Source organism: Brachypodium distachyon, chromosome 2 (assembly GCF_000005505.3).
Source record: "Brachypodium distachyon strain Bd21 chromosome 2, Brachypodium_distachyon_v3.0, whole genome shotgun sequence".
Classification (NCBI taxonomy): domain Eukaryota; kingdom Viridiplantae; phylum Streptophyta; class Magnoliopsida; order Poales; family Poaceae; genus Brachypodium; species Brachypodium distachyon.
The window spans coordinates 13,435,058-13,454,549 of NC_016132.3; the positions used below are offsets into that span (position 1 = coordinate 13,435,058).

Consider the following 19,492-nt stretch of genomic DNA (forward strand, 5'->3'; position numbering starts at 1 on the left):
TTGTTGCTGTGAAAAGAAAACTGCATTGCACGCCCACGGCGCGAGTGCTACCGACCGTCGTGTCAACATTTCGAGTTTGGCCTCGCCTGCACTTGCATTGGGAAAGAGATCCATTGGAAAGTTCACGATAACCATTTCCGGCAGGTGCACACACACACAATAAAAAAAAGGGGGGGGCGTCGGGCCTCTCCTGCCCGTGGGCGTGGGGCAATACTGCACGAATCAGCAACAACAAACTTTAACCGATGGACCCTCTTTAACTTTCAAGCTAGCTTGTGCTCCTCGAATTCGCGGCTCACGCAGCTGCGACCTGCGGTTCGTTCGTTCATCGCACCTGGACCGTGGTCCGTTTGTTTGGTTTGCCCCGTGCGTGGAGCCACAACAGTTTGGTCCGTACTAGTAAACCGCTGGCACGACACATCACCCAGGGGAACCAACGGTGGAAATCGATCGCCACGTTTCGGTGCCTGTACTGCACTGCACCAAGGGCCGCGCTCGCGGTGTGGGGCTTTGCTCTGCCTCCTTGCCGTGCGTGGGGGACAGACAGATGAGAGAGTGATTGAGCATTCGAGAGTGAGCGAGCTAGGAGGAGAACGATCCTTCCTTCTTTGCTTGTCTCGCCACGCGCGGGCCATCGTGGCGGCCGGCGAGCAGGCGGGCGATCCGAGCCCTTGTCCGGACCTGCGGAAGATTCTCCCCTTCCATCTGCAGCACAGTCACCATCCATCGGCGAGTAGTTCAGAGAGGAGGGACGGAGTAATTAAAAATCAACCGCACGTGTGGGTTGTGATCGTGTCAACGTGCGCGCGCGACGTGTTATTACTGTTCTCTCTTAAAGATAGAGTTATCACGGCAAAAATTTGCCAATGTCTGTAAACACTTCTGATTCTAACGAACAAATTTTTTCCTTTTCAAGCAAAACCGTAACAATTACGGGCACAAAAGAAAAGAAATTTCCGGTTTTGGCATGAAAACACGACATGAGCAGGTAGCGACACACGGACTACGGTACGCATTCCAGGATCTACGGAGGCGAATATCCCTATAAAACCATCTCTACACTGTACAAAAGGTCGGTGCATTCCGACGAGAAATAAAGAATAACGAGCACCGCGGAAAAAAGTTACTCCCGATCCTAAATTCTTGACTTCAATTTGTCCAAATATGGATATATCTATTCTTAAAAAACATCTAAATACATGTAATATTTCGACAACAATTTAGGATCGGAGGAAGTATCTGATTTTGGGACGAACCACAACAAAGAAAAGATATCGGTATACAGTACTCACCAGATATGGCGCTCCAGGAGTCAAACAGGAGTCAAACATGCAAATATCCGCCAAAACATCTCCGCCACTCTACGAGAAATCTTTTCTAGCAAAAACACAAGAATGACGAAACGAGGAGTAAATTCAATTTCAACACGAACCGCGTCAATAAAAGGTAGCGACACACGCGACTACTTGTCAAAGATAACGCTCCGGGAGTTACGGACGCGAATATCCGCCAAAACCATCTCCGACACTTCACGAAAGGCCTCTCTTCCAGGAGTTATGGAGGTGAGTATCCGCCAAAACCATCTCCGCCACTCTACGAGAAACCTTTTCCAGCAAAAGAACAAGAATGACGAACGAGGAGAAAATCCAATTTCGACACGAACCACGTCAACAAAAGGTATCTACACATGGGACTACTCGCCAAAGATGGCGATCCAGGAGTTACGGAGGCGAATATCTGCCAAAACCATCTCCACCACTCTACGAAAAACCTTTTTCAGCAAAAACACAAGAATGACTAGATGAGGAGTAAATCCGATCTCGACACGAACGATGCCAATAAAAGGTAGCGACACACGTGACTGCTCGTCAAAGATAACGCTCCGGGAGTTACGGACATGAATATCCGCCAAAACCATCCCCACAACTATGCAAAGCCTTTTCCGTTGAAGACACATCAGTTTCTATCTTTACAAATGCTCCACGTGGCGTATACGAGCTGTCCGCTTCGCACACGGAAAGTGAAATTTGAATTTCCCGCCATGGTATATTCATGCCATTAGTTGGCGGCCTCAGATTTTTGCTGGTATGGCGTCGTTCAGCTATTTACCAAGCTATTTCTCCAGTAGTTATGGACCCAACCTGTTAGTAACACAGTCAAATGCCCTAATCTAGTTTGGGTTATTTCAGAAAGATTGTCCAAAAAGTGATGGTTATACGAGACAATTAGCGACAACTATATATATATATACAACTATTCAGAAAGATTGTCCAAATAGTGATGGTACGCCAGATTCTATACGCTGGGATTTTGTATCCTGTTAATCTGTTAGAGGGTACGCTGGGAATTCCTTAAAATGGGAGACAATTTCAACATGTAAGATGTAACAAGACAAATGGTTTTTTATGTATATGTTCTGTGTCCCTCTTGCTTCTTACGAACTGACAATTTCAAGAATACAAAAAAAAAAGGTTTTGAAGTATATTTCCTGTGTCGCTCTAGCTTCTGTGATGCCTAAGTTCCACTTGAGTGAAAGTAAACGGACATAAAGTACTTTCCTTTGGTTGAGAACTGAGAAGTAACTCAGCACAGTTAAGTAATTTCGGAATAGGTATTGTGATCACCTTCCAATGCCAACTACTCTGAAAGAGCCGTGACAAATTGCAAGAGCTATCTGGGACCCGTCTCCTGAACTTTGTCCATGTGTTAAAATTTCTTTGCATCTATAACAATTTGTTCGGCGGATGATCTTTGGAGGCCTTTTTTGACGAGATTGTAGTGTCTGTGCTCCATTTGCAACATTCCCTTCTGAAGCCATAAGTAAAGGAGTGCTAATATTCTCAAGAAAAAAGCCACTTTTGCCTCATAAGATCTGAAAAGATGATTAGCGCTTGTAAATTTGTGATCAATCTGAAAGACAGATAACATAATTAGCCTGGCCACTATAAATCACCTGTGCTTCAGAAAGACCATTGCTCCAGAAAAATCATGGCGTGCAGGGCCAATCCATCCGTAGTTTTGACACTCCCTTATAACTTCTCCATAAAATCCATATCTAGAGGCAGATTCCACAAAGCATCAGCCAAGCAATATGCAAAACAACAATCTGCATGGGGTTCATATACTGATATACACTAGCACTAACTAGGTAGTTCAGAAAGCAAAACAAAACAAAGAGGTATAATCTTGAGACTACCTATGCTGAGTGCTACTGAAGAAGAAGCACAACACACTGGAGTAATCTCTTTGTATTCATAATTACACCAGGTGTGAGGTCAAGCTATCAGACCTCGCGCACACTTACTTCATTTATTCAAAATAATCAGATCAACATGGATAGAGAGAACATTTTCAGTATAGTCTAATGCTCCCTAACATGGTATTACTTGGATCCCAGTGAGCCATCAGGTGGAGGGATTGAAACTGTTAAATAAAGAAACTACGTACTTAATTAGAGTAGTAGTGCATCTGTAATCCAAAGTCTAGATCTTGCCCCCATCTGTACATTTATATGTAACACAGCAGCTGGATGATCCACTTCCAGTCTCTGTCTTGTACCTTTCTTCTACTTGGCTGTTTTCATTTTGAAGCAGTACGTACTTGGGTGCTTTCTGTTGTATCTATATAAAAAATAATGCATCTCTAAAAAAAATGCACTAATTATATATTTCCTATGCAAGTCATTTGTTCCATGCGTGAATTACAGAAGGTAAATTACAAAAATTGCGTAATTCAAGCACTATAAACATTTTGAAAATATGTTTTGTTGCACTTTTGCCAATACAGAGGACACATTCACATAAGCAAAATACATTGCATGGACCAACCTAATAAGCCATAACAGTAGGAACACTGTGGTTCAACCAACTTAGCAAGAAAGCAAAAAAACATCTTAGAAACGACATGTGGGATTATTAATAGAAACCATTTTGAAGTGCATAAGATAACCGTTACCTCAACGGCTAACCCAGGCGATGCGTGAAGAGCTTCCTCTGCTATTGATGAAGTGGGAGGGAACATCCATACCCTAAGGATTTTTGACAAAACAAGTAAAATAGAGACAGGAATAAGTGACGGGTTTCACAGAAGGCATCATGCGTAATGTGTATATGCATATCTATTGCCCTTGCCCCTAAAGTGCTGCAGCCACTCTTGCATATCTTCCAGCCCTCGACGACTTCACACTTCATGCCCATGGTCAGATCCATGGACAGGACCACGGATCTTGGTTGCCCTGCAACACCAAGACAACATTAGCACACACCTACCACCATCACAATAATCACCATAGATTCCCACCAAATCACCTGCCATGAAGGCTGCTCTCTAGCTGGAATAACGCGTTTTCATAGCCAGTGAAATCTGACCGGTCTGAATAGTTTTTCCCCTGTTTACGACAGACTGGACAACCTCGATCCTACAGCACAATTCTACCCACCTAGTAGTATTCAGTAAAAACTGGTGTGATTACATATCTTGTATACAGCTTGATGAAATTAGCTTGCACGAACAAGTAGAGTAATTACTAGTTGTAATTAAATAATCACATCAGGCTCTCGAAACAGTTGTGCTAGAAAATAAGAAGACAACATCTTCCAATGTTCTATGAATAGATAAAACATAGTTCTGACGTGTTGTTTGAGTTTAGGTAAAAATATTGGTAAATGCTTTTAGTTTGAGATTACAAATAGATCCACGAAATCTACTCAGTCTGGAAATAAATAAATAAGACATACATGTACACAATAGCCTAAATTTCATAGCAGGTCATATATGCAGATCATCTTGCAAACAGGAAAAGATTGCCTCTATTGCGTTCCCGTTTCTAATGGAATCAGAACCTGATTCCCCAAAATAGACAACGAGCAAGCCTCCCAAGGCCAGAGCCTTCCTATGTCATTGAGACCCTTTTTTTCAGTCATATATCATTGAGAATCATGGAAAATGAATTTTAAACACAGTAAGCATTGCATTCTTGATAATCTAAACATAGTAAAAACCAGTGGAAATCCAAACAATCTATTAACAGGTGGAATCATGGTCAGTAGTGCGCAAGCCTGCAGTATACCCAAAAAAAAACACTCTCACAGGCATTCCGAACAGGTGCAAGACAGCTTGATCCAACATCAAAGCACCCACTGGTAATTGCAATATCAAAGCCTGCAGTAACTGATTCCATTACGCAGTGAGAAGAAATCACGAAACCAAAGTGTTTCTGGCTCCTTTTTCACACTAGGGTGGCACACATCACAGAATTGGGACTACGGAGTAGATCGTTTCGTTAGTACCTTGGAGATCAGGGATGGACTGGGAGTGGCGGAAAAGGAGCAGCTGCGAGTAGCCGGAGGCGGAGGCGGTGGAGCGAAGGAACCCCAGGAGGTTGGGCGCCCCCCTCGCGAGCAGGAAGGAGAGGTCGGCCATGGCGCCGCGCAGCCCCGTGTGCCGCGCCAACGTGCTCTCCCGGTACAGCCGCCACCGCACATGCGCCCCCGCCAGCTCGCCGTCTCCGCAGCTGCTCCCCTCCAGCTGCAGCGACGATCCTTCCCCGCCGCGCGCCGTAACCTCCATCCGGCTCATCCCCAGCATCCCACGAGCAAATAGGAGAGGAACCATTGGCGGAGCACTCTGGTCCGGCTCAGTTGAGTCGAGCTGCTCCTGGTTCAGGCCCTAGCGGCCGCCGCTCTGCCGTGGCCGACCGCGGCACCGCCGGCGCCGCCGCTACGATTGTGCTCTCGCGCGCCGTAATTCGTCTGCCGCCAATCGCCGCCGGCCGCACCGATTCTACCCGAACCGCACGCACACGATTTGGGGGTGGTGGGAGGGGTGGTCGTGTGTAAGATTTACGGAGGAACGGCGGTCGTGGCCTCGTGGGGTAAGATTTACGGAGGAACGGTGGTCGTAAAAAAAAAAGTTACGTGCGGGTTCAGGAAAATTAGGTCTGCTTCGCGCTGTAATCCGGCTAGTTGGACCCACCGGGCTGCAGAATAGTTATTCTACACCGCGAGTTTCTATATATAGATATATATACATATATATACATATACATATATGTAAAATATTCATTTGTGTGTACAATGTTACAATTGTACACACAAATGAATATTTTAGTAAGATAAAAAATATATTCATAAATCTTAGTAATGGAAAGTAAGCCACGTATGGAAGAAGCATGTTAGCTTGCAGTGACAATGTCGTCCGTAAAATAATAGGAAAAATGGAGTACCGGAAAAACCAAATATGTACTCACTCTGATTCTAAATTCTTGATTCAAATTTGTCCAAATATGAATGTATGTATTCTTAAAAAACGTCTAGATACACGTAATATTTCGACAATAATTTAGGATCGGAGAGAGTAGATACGAGGACAACAAGCACATAACCTTCTTCTGTTAAAAAAAACTGTTCAAAAAAAAGCACATAACCTTCTTTATGACGATAATTTTTCAATTTAAAAGGGATACCATTGTAGTGAGAGGTTAAGAATGATGCAACGAACGCAACGTAATGGGACTAGAAGTTGATTGACAAAAACTCAAAGCAAAACAAACCATGACTGGTATAAAGCTACCAAGCAAGAGCGCTCCAAAATCAGAAAGCATGTCCTTCCTACACAAAAAAAATAGAGAATTGGATATTGACATTATATAAACACAAATGACCCATCAAGTTACAGAAAACAAAAGGTAACCCATCAATCCTACTGCATTCCACTAAAAAAATGTATAGTCAGCTGCTAATGTTAGTAATAGCTTGCATGATCTTCTACGTACGGTAACATCGAAACCAACATTAAGGTATTTTTCTATTAGCATTTAACCGAGTGCTAGCATTCATAAAAGTTCCATGTAGAGCACACTAACAACCTTTAGTGTAGTATTAATTCATAAACAAGCATGGCTGGACCGTCTCAGCCATCGTTGTTTCTCCCTCACAAACGATATAACTCTACAACTCAAAGCCGGAGAGTCCTTTTCTGTCTCGCGTTTTTTTTTTCTGGATCAGCTAGGTGTACCGGGGGTGCGGTGAGACCTGTTCTCTGATTTGTGGGCCTTCGTTGTTGTCAGCGAATGGGCCGCCTGTTCGGCTGTTTCCTGGTGTGTGTTTGATGGTCGGTTGAGATAGAGTGGTCGGCTGCATATGGCCCATTGTCAGCGGGAGTGATTGAGAGATGGACATGCATGCCGACGGGTATCCTTTGGGCTTTTCTGGAGAGCCTGATCTGTCCTGCGACGTGTCCATGGCCTGTACTCTGGAGAATTCCTTTTCTTCCTATAAATACGTGCGTTTTGTTTGCTGCTGCGGTGTGGCAGTTGACAAGCTGCGCGATGGTGAAGCGGCTGGCTGGGTTGGGGTCGAGCAGCTTGGGGACGATCTTGCGCCTGCGCACATCCGTGGAGAACCACGGCGGACCGCGCCACCACCACTACATACCTCCACGCGAGCAGTCGCGTCCTCTTCCGGTGTGACCGCCAGCATGGCTGCAAGGGGCCCCGAAGGCGAAGAGCTCGCCGCCGCTGACGTTTCTGAGGGCCGGCGAACGCAGGAAGCCGCTGCGGAGGGAGACGAGCGCCTGGCCGCCACCCTCCTGTCCGCTGGCTCGTCGAGATCAAGCCGTGCCACCCATCCTGCGAGATCCTCCCGCTCGGGAGGACCTGCTCTCGTCCGTCGTTGCTCGAGATCGAAAGGGAGGACGCTGGAGAAGATGCAGCGACGCCGCAGCTGCTGCTCAGTGACCGTGGTGGCTCGGCGCAGATCACGGCGCGCGGAAGGAGGGAGGCGACGGTGGATTGTGCAGAGGGAGATGGAGGTCGTGCGGAAGAGAGAGAGACGCGTTCCTGATGATAGAGGCCAGAAGAACGTACCAGAACAAAAATCACCGACCCTCCCGAGCCAATGACGCATGTATTCCATAGTTCTAAATAGCGGCGGTAAGCCATTTAGCGTTTTTCTCAGAAATTAGGAAATTTTCATGAAAATTAGGCATCTATCATATATTCATATCATCTAAAAATATGACCAGAAATTGAATGACAAAAATAATTTTTTTTATAATAATTTTTTTTATTGAATAACCATGATGATCATAAGGGCATGACTGACTTGCCTCGGCCTCATCCTCTCCTTCCTCCGGTTTAACACCGGGCATGATTTCCTCCGGTTTAACACCGGGCATGATGACTTGGCCTCATCCTCTCCTTCCTCCGGCTTAACACCGGCGGTCTGTTCAAGGTTTCAAACTCATAGTGGCAACTAAACACGAGGGTTGCGCTCGTTGCGAGACTTAACCCAACACCGGCACGAGCTGACGACAGCCATGCACCACCTGTGTCCGTGTTCCCGAGATCGTAGCAATAAAAGGATTGCGTGAGTGCATATTACATAACTAGGTGCAACTTTACGTTCAAATCAAAAAAATTGGGCTATCACTATTTTCTGGCCCAATTTAACATTTTAGCGAGTTATTAGCGACATTTTCTATTTAGCGCTAAAAAGTTAAAAAGTCATAGCTTGGCGGGAGTGGTCCTAATCTTGAGATAGCGCGCTATTTAAAATCATGATGGTATTCTGGAAACCACTGAAGTGATAGCAGTCGTACAACACGTCCAGCCGTCCTCGCCAGCGACTCGTCCGGGTTGAATGGAAAAAAAAATAGCTCGATATACAACCGCCTGCGTGGGGCGACGAGGAGGCGAGATCAAGCTCGATATATGCGTGGGGCGACGAGGAGGCGAGATCAATACGGTCACGGTTCGAAATACACAAATTAGAAAGTTAAAGTCCAATTCAAACGTTACATACGAAGACAAAACTTAAAACGAACTATACATATTTAAGAGATACCCTCTGGCATTAGAGAATATTCATATGAAAGACCATTCCACCCACAATTAAGGCTTGCGCGACGGATTAACACGATTTGATTCATAAGCAAATATCCCGTGCAACCAATGACACAGCATTTTTTTTCCTCAATAAAAAATCAAGAAAAAAACATTTATGCGATAAATTCAGCAACAAATAAGCTCCGCTCGAATGGCACAGCCGCGCGGCAACGCGTGCGTACACATCTAGTTGACTTCAGTGCCGGCTTTGCTTGCTTCAATTCTTTTCTCCTTATCCACCGCTTCTCTTCTGGATTCAACCGAACAATCGAACCCGTGAGCATACTGAAGAGAATATTGTCGCCGCAAATCCACCATAATGTTCGAAATTCTTTATCTTCCGTAACGCCCGCCTACAGTTCAGTCAGATGAGCCATCTTTTTTTTAACAAAGAAAAAAAGAGAGGGAGTGAGAGAGCACATATTTTTGTTTTGAGTTATATACTTCCTCGGTCCCAAAATAAGTGACGTGAAATTGTACGTCACTTACAACTCGTTTGGCACCCATCATTTGGACATTTAAATTGTAGAATTCATTTTGAATTTCAGAAAACAACTTGTTTGGTTGGCACGGAATTAGTCACAGCAATTCAATCTCAAATTTCATAGAATCACACTATAACTAGTCTCAATTCCTCTCTAAAAGCCATCATTTCTCTAGAATTGTCTTTCACTCTTCAATTCCACGTGGTAGACAAACATGATTTTTCTACCGGAATTCAAATTCAACCAAATGAAATCCTATCAAAAATTAGATTTCATTTCATTTTGATCAAATGAAATGAATTCTTGGTTGCCAAATGAACTGTTATACAATTCCACGTCATTTATTTTAGGACTGAGGAAACATGATCATACCAGTTATTGTCATTGGGTCTAGGATCGATTTGGACGGAGAGATCCTGGCGCAGCAGACGCATTTCTCTGCCTACCCTGCCAGGAATGTTGTAGATGCTGATTGCCTCCGAGATCATATCGTACAGCTCCTCGCCCCTGTAATGGATTTTTTTTTTAGGGGAACTGTAATGGATCATATCGTACTTTGTGATGTGCCAGCTGTTTGTGAAGCATGACGTGGATTGTCGGGTGAGCTGAGTTTAACACAATGTAACCAGACTCCGTAGTTGCAAGGGATGGAAACAATTAATGGCAAAAGGTATGAACTTTGGTGAAGAAGAACAAAGTTTAAATTAGGTACCTTAGGCACATTGGTGCTTGCAGAAGTCCTGGAGGATGCCGACATGGCGACATGTGAAGACCAACAGGTCGCCACGCTCGGGTCCTCGTGGCGGCCGGCGATCCGAACCCTTGTCCGGACCTGCGGAAGATTCTGCCCCTCGATCTGCAGCGTAGTCAGATCATCTCCACGAGCTTTCCTAAAATTGGTTACCTAAAACCAGTTACAGGGATAGGAGAGAGAAGAACTTTTGCAAAAATTTGTGCCCTTCTCCACCAGTTTCCCTAAATTTGGTTCCCTATATACTCCCTCCATTTCATAAAAGTTGACGTATTTTGTTTCGTTAAGACAAGACAACGAAACAAAATAAGCCAATTTTTGTGAAATGCGGGAAGTATTCTTTAGATGCTACTGACGCGTGGATCTTATTTGTCAGTGATCCAATATCCCTACTGCCTTATTCCTCCCAACCCCGACCAACCCATCTGTATCCACTTCGTTTCCTCCATGCGCCTTCTGATGTCGATGCGCTGCGCCGCCAGCTGACTCCACGCCCATCCCCCGCTGCCTCCGTGCCTGTCCGCCGCCTCGCAAGCCCGGTTCCGAGCTCGAATCCGGCCGCCTCTAGGCTCAATTCCGAGCTCAAATCTGCCCGTGCCGCCTCCTCCTTGTCCCGCATTCCTCCCTGGTCCGCATCCTGCCGAGCCCCGCCTCCTACGCGTCCCGTGCGTCTCGCCGCCTTCTCCGCATCCCGCCTCCTCGCGGTACAGCAGATCGACGCAGGCGGCACAACACGGTCGGGATGGAGCCGGAGATGGGCGGCAAGCGCTGGGAGAGGGTTGGGAGGGGCGTGAGGCGACGAGAGACGGTTGGGTGGGCTCGCCGCGGCCGGAGTATGCCGGATTCGGCCGGCGGCGACGGGACGGGAGGGGATTGGGGAGAGGCAGGTGACGGATGGGAGAGGACGGGAGCGAGGCGGGAGAGGGGCGGCGAAGGTCGGGGAGGAGCAAGCGGTGCTCGCCGGCACCAGCGGTAGCCGGATTCGGGCCCAATGGCGGCGGACAGGACCAACCGGAAACTTCCGGGCAGCAGTTGGTCTCCCGCGCGTGGGGTTGAAGTTTTACCAAGGATTTTGGTTACCCATATTTGAGTAAAGGAGAGAAATTTTAGGTAGTTACTTAAAAATCACAGCCACGGCAAAGATTGCCCATATCCGTAAACACTTCTGATTTTTGAGCAAAATAATGACAAGTATGGGCACAGAAGAAAAAAAAAATCCGATTTTGGCATTAACACCGCGCCAAGAACATGTAGCGACGCAGGGACTGCTCAGTAAAGATGGTGATCTACGGAGGCGAATATCCGTCAAAACCATCTCCGTCACTTTACGAAAAGTTTTTTCTAGCAAAAAAGAAAGAATGCTAGGCATGAATGAAATCCGATTTCGACATGAACCATGCCAAGAAAATACAAAAGAAAACTACTCGCCAAAGATGACACTAAGAGTTACAAAAAAAAACCCTTTAATAGCAACGAAAAACAAGAATGACAGAAGAGGAGAAAATTTAAATTCGACACCGAACAAAAGGTAGCAACACACAGGACTACTTGCCAAAGATAGCACTCTAGGAGTTATCTGAGTATCTGCCAAAACCATCTCTGCCACTCTACAAAAAGCCTTTTCAAGCAAAAAAGAAAGAATGTCAGGCATGAATGAAATCCAATTTCGAACCACACCAAGAAATGGATATCGGGCATAGACAAATCTTGCACCATCTTAAAAAATTTGTAACCATACTGCCCTTCTTTTCAATATGAATGTGGATTATAATGCACTCCTGAACTTCTCCCCCAATCTTTTTTACCACAACAGCCAATGTGTATTTATACAGTTTTAGTACCAATGAAGAGCAGGTTCCCTTAAATGTTTAACAGTAAAAATCATTAATGTTTACCTGTAAAAATCATTATAGTTTGATGTTTTGAGTTATTCTACAGTAATATCCAATATCCAGAAAGAATTTCTTTTAAAAAAAGTATCCAGAAAGAACGTTCATCTATTATCAAATCTGGTGTTGCCAACAATGGCAAAGAGTTAGCAACCAATCAGCGAAAGTTCAGAGCTATCGTATACCTCAAACAACTTGAGAATAAAAAAAAGAATAGTTTCCACGAGTCCATGACCATATACTGAGCAAGCTGATTCAAATTTGAAAACAATAACAACCTTTTGCAAAAGCTTCAATTAAACAATACTTCAACCAGGCCATGAGCAACAGAACAAGCAGTCGGTCCTGCTGCTAACAACCGGCGATGACGCTGCGAGGCTGGAAGTAGGCGACAAGGCAGAGATCCATCAGAGATGCAGGGCGGCGTATGCTGTGGACGCGCGGTGGCGACGCTCGGCAGTGAGGAGTCGGGGCTGCGGGTGAAGAGTGCCGAGTGTTTCAGAAAGAATTAAGGAACCTTGGCTTCGACAAAAGTTGAGATCCGACAGTCATGGAGGAAAGTATCCGCCAAAACCATTTTCACAGATTAACGAAAAGCCTTCTCTAGGAAAAAAAGAATGACGGGCACAAAAAAAATTGCGATTTCAGCACGAACCAAGCCAAGTAGACACACGGCCTACTCCGCCAAAGTTCTGCCAAAACAATCTCCGGAAAGAAAATAAAGAATCACGAGCACGAAGGAAATCTGATTAACCACACCAAGAGGAAGGGACACGGCAAATATCCACCAATGTTATTAAAAAAAGCCTATTCCAGGGGAAGACGCAGAAATTGTTTTTACGGATGCTCGACATGGCATAGACGAGGTGGCCGCGTTACACGTGCAGAGCAAAATTCAAATTTCATGCCATTAGTTGACAGGCTCGGATTTTTACTAGTGTGGGTATCGTTGCTGGGCCAAGAGAACTATTGAACTAGTAGATTCTGAATTTCCAACAGTACCAAAGAGTGTGTCTTCATCAAGCAGAGCCGACAGAACCAAAGAGGCCAGCATTGTCACCACAGCTTCCTTCACCATCAAAGCATCGTCAGTAGTTGTTAGGTTACCGTCTCTGAATGTCTATCTGGAAGAATATACAGAGCTGCTTAGCAAAGAGTAGCATTGATTTGACAATTCTCAGAACAAAAGCATACAAATTAAAAACTTCTTAGAAATTCAGAAAACCGCTGACAAACTTAGGAGACGTAGCTTCACTACTCAGTACCAGTACGAGTACTTATGGTATGCACATCACTAAAAAGCATTCTAGATTTCATAGTTTCACTGAATCATTACCTAGGACAGACATAGCATATTTTGATTATTACAACCGGTAAGTTACTCAAAATCTGCTCATGTAATAACACTAAACTAAACAGCCAAGGCTATATTGACACTACAACGAGACTCATCTGCAGCTGCTACTATGAAAATATAAGCTCAAAAACCCTGACATGAACTGAGAATCAAAATGACTACAAGAAAATGAATACCAAAACTGAGGTACAAGAAAATGACTACAAGATGATAAAATCTAAGACTAAGGCATGACGACTAATGGACTGAGACATATATTAAGACATGGCTGATAGTAAAAAGATGATAAATCGAAAAGAAAATAAGTCAAAAACTGAGGCATAAAATAAGCCTACAACAATGACCTAACAGGGTGGTACCGAACATGGCTGATACTAAAAAAATCTGTTAAACAGAGAAGTAACTACCTGCCATGTATATTTCTCAGACAATTAAAACACACCGAAAATACACCGAGACTAAGAAATCAGGTTAAAAAATTACTTAACCAACGCTCATACGGAGACTGAGAATAATGGCAAGGCTGAAATGAAGAGTACATCTAAACTAACTGATACTGACAATTAACTAATGCAGATACGGATACTGACAATAATGGCTAAACTGATGAATGAAAAAGAAAAAAAAAGAGCAAAACTGACAATAAGAAATCAGGTTAGGCCTGAGAATACTAACAAAATACTTAAACTGGAACTAAAAATCAAACTGAGCCTGAAACTAAAACTTACTAAGATATATAATAGACAGTTAGGCATGGTGTGAAACTGAAAAAACTTAAACTTAAAGTGAACCTGAAGGATAAATTCAAACTGAACGTCAAACCCTATCTGTGAATTTGGTAAAACTGAAACTGAAATGAGATAAGATGATGGACAGGTACGATACGACCCCTAAGTTTTGATCCTAGTTTTAGCTGAGACTTGTGGAGAGTTTAGTACAGCTAATAAAAAACTGACAGTAATGAAGTGACAGAATACTGATAATAACGAACCCTGCACTAGCAAAAACAAAAAAAATCCTTGACCTTACAGTCATGGGCTGGAAAAATAATATATATCACAATAGTATGCTCAGGACAAAGAAATCTATCAAACTGACCTGACATACTACTAGCTTTCTGAAACAAACAATAAGGTGCTCAGGAACTGGCAGAAAATACTTTCTGAAACTAACTGAAATATTATCTATCTATATTATCGATCAACTAAATAAAGGAATACACTTGTATAGAGGCGCGACAAAACAAGAACGCTGTATTGTGCTTTACTTTCTCTTCACTCAAACTTGTCTTAAAAAAATAACAGAAGACTACTACACAATGCATTGTACTTATCTAATGTCATCCAGTAAACCTGGCTTCCCCCTCCCCAACTGCTAGCCCTCTTCGCCAACCAATACAAAAACACAAAGCTCCCGGCCCACAGACAACTCCCTAACTCCAGGGATGGAAATCCACTAAACAAAAGCACAACATCCCTGGCTCAGTGCACCAGTCTTGTTCCCCCCACCACTCCATTAGCTTGCTGCGCAAGCAGAGGGTGCTCATAAATCTACAAGTGGTTAGCACATACCCACCATTCCACCACCGTAGAAGCAACAATGAAGCGCACCTCCCACCCCTTCTCAAGCAACAAACAGCAGAGCTATAGCAGCACACACAACCCATAAAAAAAGCAGCAGAGTAAAAACTAACATCTGGGGACAGGAAACACAAACCAAGCAAACACTTGCCATTCACTCTCACCATGCCAACCACAGGGGTTCACCTAGGAAACACACCACCCCCGGACAGATGGGAAGTCACCGCCCCATTCCTCCAAGCAGCGCCCCCTCCCGCCATGGGGCCTGAAAAGCTCCGCTTTGCCTATGGCTCTGCCCCGTCTCGAGCTTTCTAGCCATATCTCTTTCAGACGAAACACTCGTAACCATCCAGACACACGCGGACGGTGAACACAAAAATAAGAAAAGAAAAAAGCAAACAGCACACAGACCCAAATCCAAAAATTAGGGCCCAAAAAGTGAAACGCCACGTAACAAAAAAATAGCCCGCGCCGCAGGTTAGCCATGGCAGCAAAAACACAGCACGCGGGTCAGACACAACAAGATTCATGCAGATAATGAATTGACGGGCAAAAAAACTGACTAGAGTTTAATAAAATTCAGCTAGCTAAGAGGTAGCAAATCTGTAAAATAATAACTAGCAGGTGCGCCCGCACGTTGCTACGGGTCAACAAAATCACAAACTATTTATTTTTATTTTCTGTGTAGGCAAATCATGGCGCCGTTGAGGTCGGCATGCGGGTGTGGTGGCGTTGGTTGTAAGACGGAGTAGGAGAAATCGTGAAAAAAACTGGAGGAAAAGAAAATAACAATCAGTGGCATATTGATTGTAGTTTTAACGAAGTTAACCTACGGCGGCAACCGTAACATCACCAACTCCAAATTAATATATTGGTATAGATTATGGATACTAAAAACTAGACAAATGAACAAGAGTATACAGGCACGGATGCTTAGTGATGACCATGATTTTTCATTTACAGAGAATACCATGGGAGTTAATGTTCCTCCAAAGATACAAAAAAATGATACAGCCATGCAAAGTATTGCTAGACACGCATGAACAGAGATAACATAAATGTTATAAGATCCTGACCTAGCAAGAGTACTCCACAAACAGAAAGCATGTGCCACATTCCACTCTCAAAATAGAGACGATACATAGAGTGCCAATCAATTCTACTACATTCCACACTCAAAATAGTAGCAAAGGGAAAACATGAAGCAGAAGAATAGGATATACCTTATATAAATTACCAAAATGTTGATCATGTAAACTACAAAAACAGGTAACATCTAAACCAAGAGATGGGGAGAAATTGTAGAACAGTAAGACACACACAGGTATTAGATGTGAGTAAGTAAAATGGTTGTGTTACAAAGAAATATACAGTATAGACATCAGTAACCTAGTACACAAATTAACATTTTAGCAATATTCAAAGATCTCCATGAACAATCAACAAGGTAATAAACTTACTCTTCATCATGCCATTTCTTCATCTCCTCCATGGCTCTTCTGGAAACATTCAAAGCAGCTTTAGCAAGATCGGATACATGTTCTAACATAGAATCCCCAAGCGCCTTATTCTTAGCAAGTGTCTTCTTGAACTCATCAAACCGCTCAGGCATCCTTACCATCGAGTCAAACAGCTTGAAAAACAAACAGAAGTTGAATAAGCATAAATACACCAAACTGAATAAGCATAGTGAATAACACAAAACCAATTACCTGGCTATACAAATTTCCAGTAGTAACTACATCCACAGCCTTTCTGAACTTCAACACTGTGACATCAGCCTTCTTTAGACCTGCCTCTTCCTCTTCTGAAAACTTTGCGTTGTCAGATTTCAATCTGCACTCCTTCTCTGCCTCTTCTGAAAACATTCTGTTGTCAGAGTTGTGAGGGTTGACCTTCCGCGTGGACTCCTTATCGGCCTCTGCCTCTTCTGAAAACTTCCCCTTGTGGGACTCCTTAGCGGCCTCTGCCTCTTCTGAAAACTTCCCCTTGTGGACTCCTTATCGGCCTCTGCCTCTTCTGAAAACTTCCCCTTGTTGGACTCCTTATCGGCCTCTGCCTCTTCTGAAAACTTCCCCTGGTCAGACTCCTTATCGGCCTCTGCCTCTTCTGAAAACTTCCCCTTGTCAGAGTTTGCCTTCTTCACAGCGTCAAGATACAAATCCCAGAGCCTGTCTAACTCATCCTTTGAAGCAGCCAGGCTTATCTCCTTTTTCTCAGCACGAATATCCCGCTGATCAAGACGGACATCTCGCTGCAAAGAGACAATATAACCATTTTCACTATGATGGCAACAGCTATGAATAAATAAACTGTCACACATACATACATAGGTGTACATCCTAATAAATGAACAGCACGTATATCATGAAGCAACAGGAAACATCATCCGATGTATATCATGAAGCACAACTAACAAAAGTAAACGTAACTTTTACACAATCATTTCGGTGCAAATCATGTAGAGAACTTTCTAAAATACCAGAAAATAATCTTACAGTTCTGTTACAGAAAACATCCTAAAATACCAAATAATCAGTTACCTTATCGGCACGCCCCTCACGCCCATCAACTCGAATCTCACGTCGTTCAACAGATAATTCCCTTCTTCGTAAAGATGCCCTGGCTCGGGTAAAACTTCTAACAAGGTTTGCTAGTTTGAATGACTCATTAGGAGACTCAACAACCACACTCTGGCTTGCTTTGAAGCGCTTTGCACTGGCCGCCATTCCAAAAGAACTGCAACTGCGTTTCCCACAGCCAGTCCTGTCAAGAAATCTTCCTTTCGCCCTGAATAGAATTTACATTAGCCAGATAGAAGGTCAATTCACTTGACCTGAGACAGCATTACTGTAATTCAGTGATTTATATAAAATCAATAAACATAAAGACACATCCAACATAGTTCATTTGTTCTGATATGGGACTACATCACTGAATAACCAATTATTATTACTTGATAAGAACACAAATTGTCTTCAACACGAAGCACTAGCAGGAACAACCAATCAAATCACATCAGAACAGAAACACTATAAGACAATACTTACGAATGTCGATCACCAAACAATGCAACGGTCAACGGAGAGGCCATCACAGCGGTGGAATCCCCAAACTCCACTGCGCCAGACCTACTTGACATGAAACAACAATTAGAACCAAACCCTACTGGCTACTGTAAGTAGCCAATACATCGGCAGTACAACATGGAACCAACGCGGAGTCGCATTACATCCGAACCCTACTACTCCAGAAGGTAGTACCGAAGATTGGCAGAGAAATCTTACTGGGAAGCCCAGAAGGGTGCAGGCGCCTTGAGCGCGCGGATGGGAGGAGGCTGGAAGAGCTTGAGACTGTCCGTGCAAGCCGATCCCCCGATCAGCCCCGCCCCGGATAGCGGGTCGGCATCCCCAGCGCCAGACCTAGCACCAACCACAACCAACCAGTTATGCATCGCAAAAATAATGATACAGCGAGATGTACAGGATCGGATCCAACCCAACCCTTACATTCTGGGCCGGCGACGGTGGCGGGGGAGGCGTCAGGTGGCGGGGGAGGCGGCGAGGCGGGCGATGAGAAGCGGTTGGGAGTCGGAGACGGGAGGGAGGTCGAAGGCGAACGGGTGAGCGACAGAGAGGGTTCTGCGTGGGGTTGGGGACGTTTATATTAGCCGTCGCTGGCTGGGCTGGCAATCGGGATAAAATTAGGCCGACGGGCCTACGCAAACTGGGCTTGGGCTGGCTTAGGTGAATTGGACATGATGGGCGGCACTATATGATGGTCTGGTGATTCTCAAAAAAAAAAAAAAAAAAATCTGATGGTCTTGCGGTGCACCAAAGCAGCAACTAAAAAAAACAGTTTCGTTTCGTACCGAGATCGGGATCGTCGTCGGTTTGTTCCACTGAATCTGAATCTGATAAAGAACAAGAGAGACTAAAAAGTGAGATACAACGATATGGGGCATAAGAAATATTAACACGACGGAAGAAATCGTACCGAAACATGCGAAGACACGACAACGGATCTTGAAGCTCCGGCGCTTCTTCTTTCGGGCATGTTTCTGTCCTCGACACAAGTCACAGAACCACATCGCCGCGGCTCGACGATTTCGGCCCTCGTTTTGGCTCCCCTTGCCACGGTGGTGTTTTTGCTGGTTGGTGTCATGGCATCTCCATGGATTAGAGGACAAAGCCATGCGCGAGGCTGCCTCCGTTACAGTACAGAGGTAGGAGGGCGGGGAAGTCAGGAATACTACAGACGAGACGGAGCACACGGTTCTATATATAGGCGAGCGACGGTGTTCGTTCGTTATCCCCGTGATTTTTTTGGCAACTACTTAAGATATCGATTTTGTGGTGGGTCGCCGTCGGTCGTACTCGGTGCTTGCGTACGAAGCCGTGCGGCTGACATGTGAGGACCCGCAGACAGGAGCAGTATAGGAAAGGAAAAGATCTGGATTTCACTCGGTCACGGCTTTTATTTAGCCGCAATTTACGAGTCGTCGCAGCGGCAGGGCACGGCGAGCGTATATGGAAAGAAAGAGCTC

At 44.5% G+C, this 19,492-nt stretch overlaps 2 protein-coding genes across 9 annotated transcripts; both read right to left on the minus strand.

Annotated features, from left to right (window-relative positions):
- Positions 1 to 2,347: 2,347 nt before the first annotated feature.
- Positions 2,348 to 5,906, minus strand: LOC104582581. 5 transcript variants are annotated; one of them, XR_002962801.1, is made up of 5 exons: positions 5,289 to 5,893; positions 4,308 to 5,160; positions 3,955 to 4,234; positions 2,954 to 3,055; positions 2,348 to 2,872 (listed from the first exon to the last, which is right to left on the minus strand). XR_002962801.1 is itself a non-coding variant. In XM_010232673.3 (5 exons), exons 1-3 carry the CDS (start codon positions 5,611 to 5,613, stop codon positions 3,956 to 3,958), a joined length of 501 nt encoding a protein of 166 aa, XP_010230975.1. In that variant the 5' UTR covers positions 5,614 to 5,906; the 3' UTR covers positions 2,348 to 2,872; positions 2,954 to 3,055; position 3,955. The 5 variants fall into 5 exon arrangements, 1 of the variants encoding a protein (XP_010230975.1); XR_001405847.2 differs by having other exon boundaries at positions 4,308 to 4,438; positions 5,289 to 5,885; XR_002962802.1 differs by lacking the exon at positions 5,289 to 5,893 and adding an exon at positions 3,448 to 3,620 and having other exon boundaries at positions 4,308 to 5,282.
- Positions 5,907 to 12,735: 6,829 nt separating this feature from the next.
- On the minus strand, positions 12,736 to 19,188 carry LOC100830197. 4 transcript variants are annotated; one of them, XM_024460277.1, is made up of 9 exons: positions 18,943 to 19,188; positions 18,818 to 18,859; positions 18,234 to 18,368; positions 17,997 to 18,077; positions 17,490 to 17,736; positions 17,051 to 17,200; positions 16,659 to 17,005; positions 16,407 to 16,579; positions 12,736 to 13,133 (listed from the first exon to the last, which is right to left on the minus strand). In XM_024460277.1, the coding sequence occupies exons 1-7, from the start codon at positions 18,948 to 18,950 to the stop codon at positions 16,778 to 16,780; spliced, it is 891 nt and encodes a 296-aa protein (XP_024316045.1). In that variant the 5' UTR covers positions 18,951 to 19,188; the 3' UTR covers positions 12,736 to 13,133; positions 16,407 to 16,579; positions 16,659 to 16,777. The 4 variants fall into 4 exon arrangements, with proteins under 4 accessions (XP_024316045.1, XP_024316047.1, XP_024316044.1 ...); XM_024460279.1 differs by adding an exon at positions 18,456 to 18,587 and having other exon boundaries at positions 16,659 to 17,200; XM_024460276.1 differs by having other exon boundaries at positions 16,659 to 17,200.
- Positions 19,189 to 19,492: the final 304 nt, after the last annotated feature.